The sequence below is a fragment of the Austrofundulus limnaeus genome, unplaced genomic scaffold (assembly GCF_001266775.1).
Source record: "Austrofundulus limnaeus strain Quisiro unplaced genomic scaffold, Austrofundulus_limnaeus-1.0 Scaffold353, whole genome shotgun sequence".
Lineage (NCBI taxonomy): Eukaryota > Metazoa > Chordata > Actinopteri > Cyprinodontiformes > Rivulidae > Austrofundulus > Austrofundulus limnaeus.
In genome coordinates, this window is record NW_013952755.1 from 323445 (window position 1) to 325187 (window position 1743).

Below are 1743 nucleotides of genomic sequence, written 5' to 3' on the forward strand. Positions count from 1 at the left end.
CAGACTGGAGGACAGGTGGACAGACTGGAGGAAAGACTGGAGGACAGGTGGACAGACTGGAGGACAGATGGACAGACTGGAGGACAGACTGGAGGACAGGTGGACAGACTGGAGGACAGACTGGAGGACAGACTGGAGGACAGGTGGACAGACTGGAGGACAGACTGGAGGACAGGTGGACAGACTGGAGGACAGGTGGACAGACTGGAGGACAGGTGGACAGACTGGAGGACAGACTGGAGGACAGGTGGACAGACTGGAGGACAGACTGGAGGACAGATGGACAGACTGGAGGACAGACTGGAGGACAAATGGACAGCCTGGAGGACAGATGGACAGACTGGAGAACAGGTGGACAGACTGGAGGACAGGTGGACAGACTGGAGTCCTACCTATCAGCTGGTCTGAGATCAGCCACAGTTGAATCAGAGCGATCAACACTGATAAACTTTGCTCCTCTCCTTCAGATCAGACAGGAAGCAGCAGGAGGACAGAGGACAACAGGAAGCACGTTAACAGCAGGATGACATCATGTCTGTGCCAAACGTCACAGGTGAAACAGGTGTGATGAAAACAGGAGGAGGTGCAGGTCTCTGAGCCTCAGAGAGTCCAGGATGGATTCAGGACATTTAATCCAGAAACTTTGATTATTTTAACTTTAAAACCAACAAACTCCAACATTCAAATCTGAGCTTCTGTCAGGAAAACCTGAACAGTGAGACCAGCATCAGGATCTTACATCATCATTAAACCTTCATTTAAAAATGAGACAGGGTCAGGAAATCTAATATTCTGATATTTCACTGTATTAATATCTTAAACTCCATGAGTCACCTGACATCTGACCTCTGACCCCTGACCTCTGACCTGACCCCTGACCTCTGATCCCTGACCTGACCTCTGACCCCTGACCTCTGACCCCTGACTCTAACAGACATCGGCTGTGCCCAAACTGTGGGCCAGGTCCTCTGAAGGCCAAATTCATGGGCTGCTTACGTCACAGTGTCGTGACAGAGGCCGTCCCAAACCGAAGGCTCCTCTGATGCAGCCGACAGGTGTGTCCTTCCTTTGGCCCGAATCAAAGGACTGGTCTGATGGATCCTTCCTGGCCCACCATATCCCATAATGCATTGCAGCCCGACTGGAGATTTTTATTTTTTTTTTGGTAGTAATGGTGGACGAAGCGAGATAATACGTTTTAAATAAAAATATGGTGGTATGAAAATTAAAAATTTCTAGCAGTTATGTTTTAATACTTTTATCATTTATAGACGTGTTTTTAATTCTATTTTTGTCAGAAAAAAACGTGAAATAAACATGCACCTATGGCAGGTCCAATAGTTCTTCAAATATTACCTTTAAGTTAATTTGATTGTTTTGCGATATTCATAATGCATTAGTGTAAAATATGAATATATTAATATTTTTCTAATTTCGATCTAATTTTGCTTCTGTTTAGTGTCGTCACGCTCGCTAGGCGACATGACGTACACTGGGGTAAGGACATGAGGCTAGACCGTCCAAATTCACAGACACTTTTTTCCGGTCTTCCTGGTCTCCCGAGGACCCGGCCCACCTTGACTAGGTAGGCTGGGTCCTTCGGAGGACCCGGACATTAAGAGTCTCCTAAACTCAGAGTCAGAACGACTAAATCCAGACCAGATTAAAAACTACAGGAACGTCTGGATCACTGGAAGAAAAACAGATGAAGACAAAAGTGTGTGTGTGTGTGTGTGTGTGTGT

The 1743-nt window shown here is 46.5% G+C and overlaps 1 protein-coding gene across 1 annotated transcript in view; it reads right to left on the bottom strand.

Moving 5' to 3' along the window:
* LOC106527982 (diacylglycerol kinase zeta) overlaps positions 1-1743 on the bottom strand; it is a gene marked incomplete at its 5' end in the record, with an annotated part of 21779 nt that overhangs the window by 4578 nt on the left and 15458 nt on the right. The window contains 1 exon segment of the mRNA XM_014023014.1: positions 393-461. Within this exon segment, the coding sequence (XP_013878468.1) occupies positions 393-461 (69 nt within the window).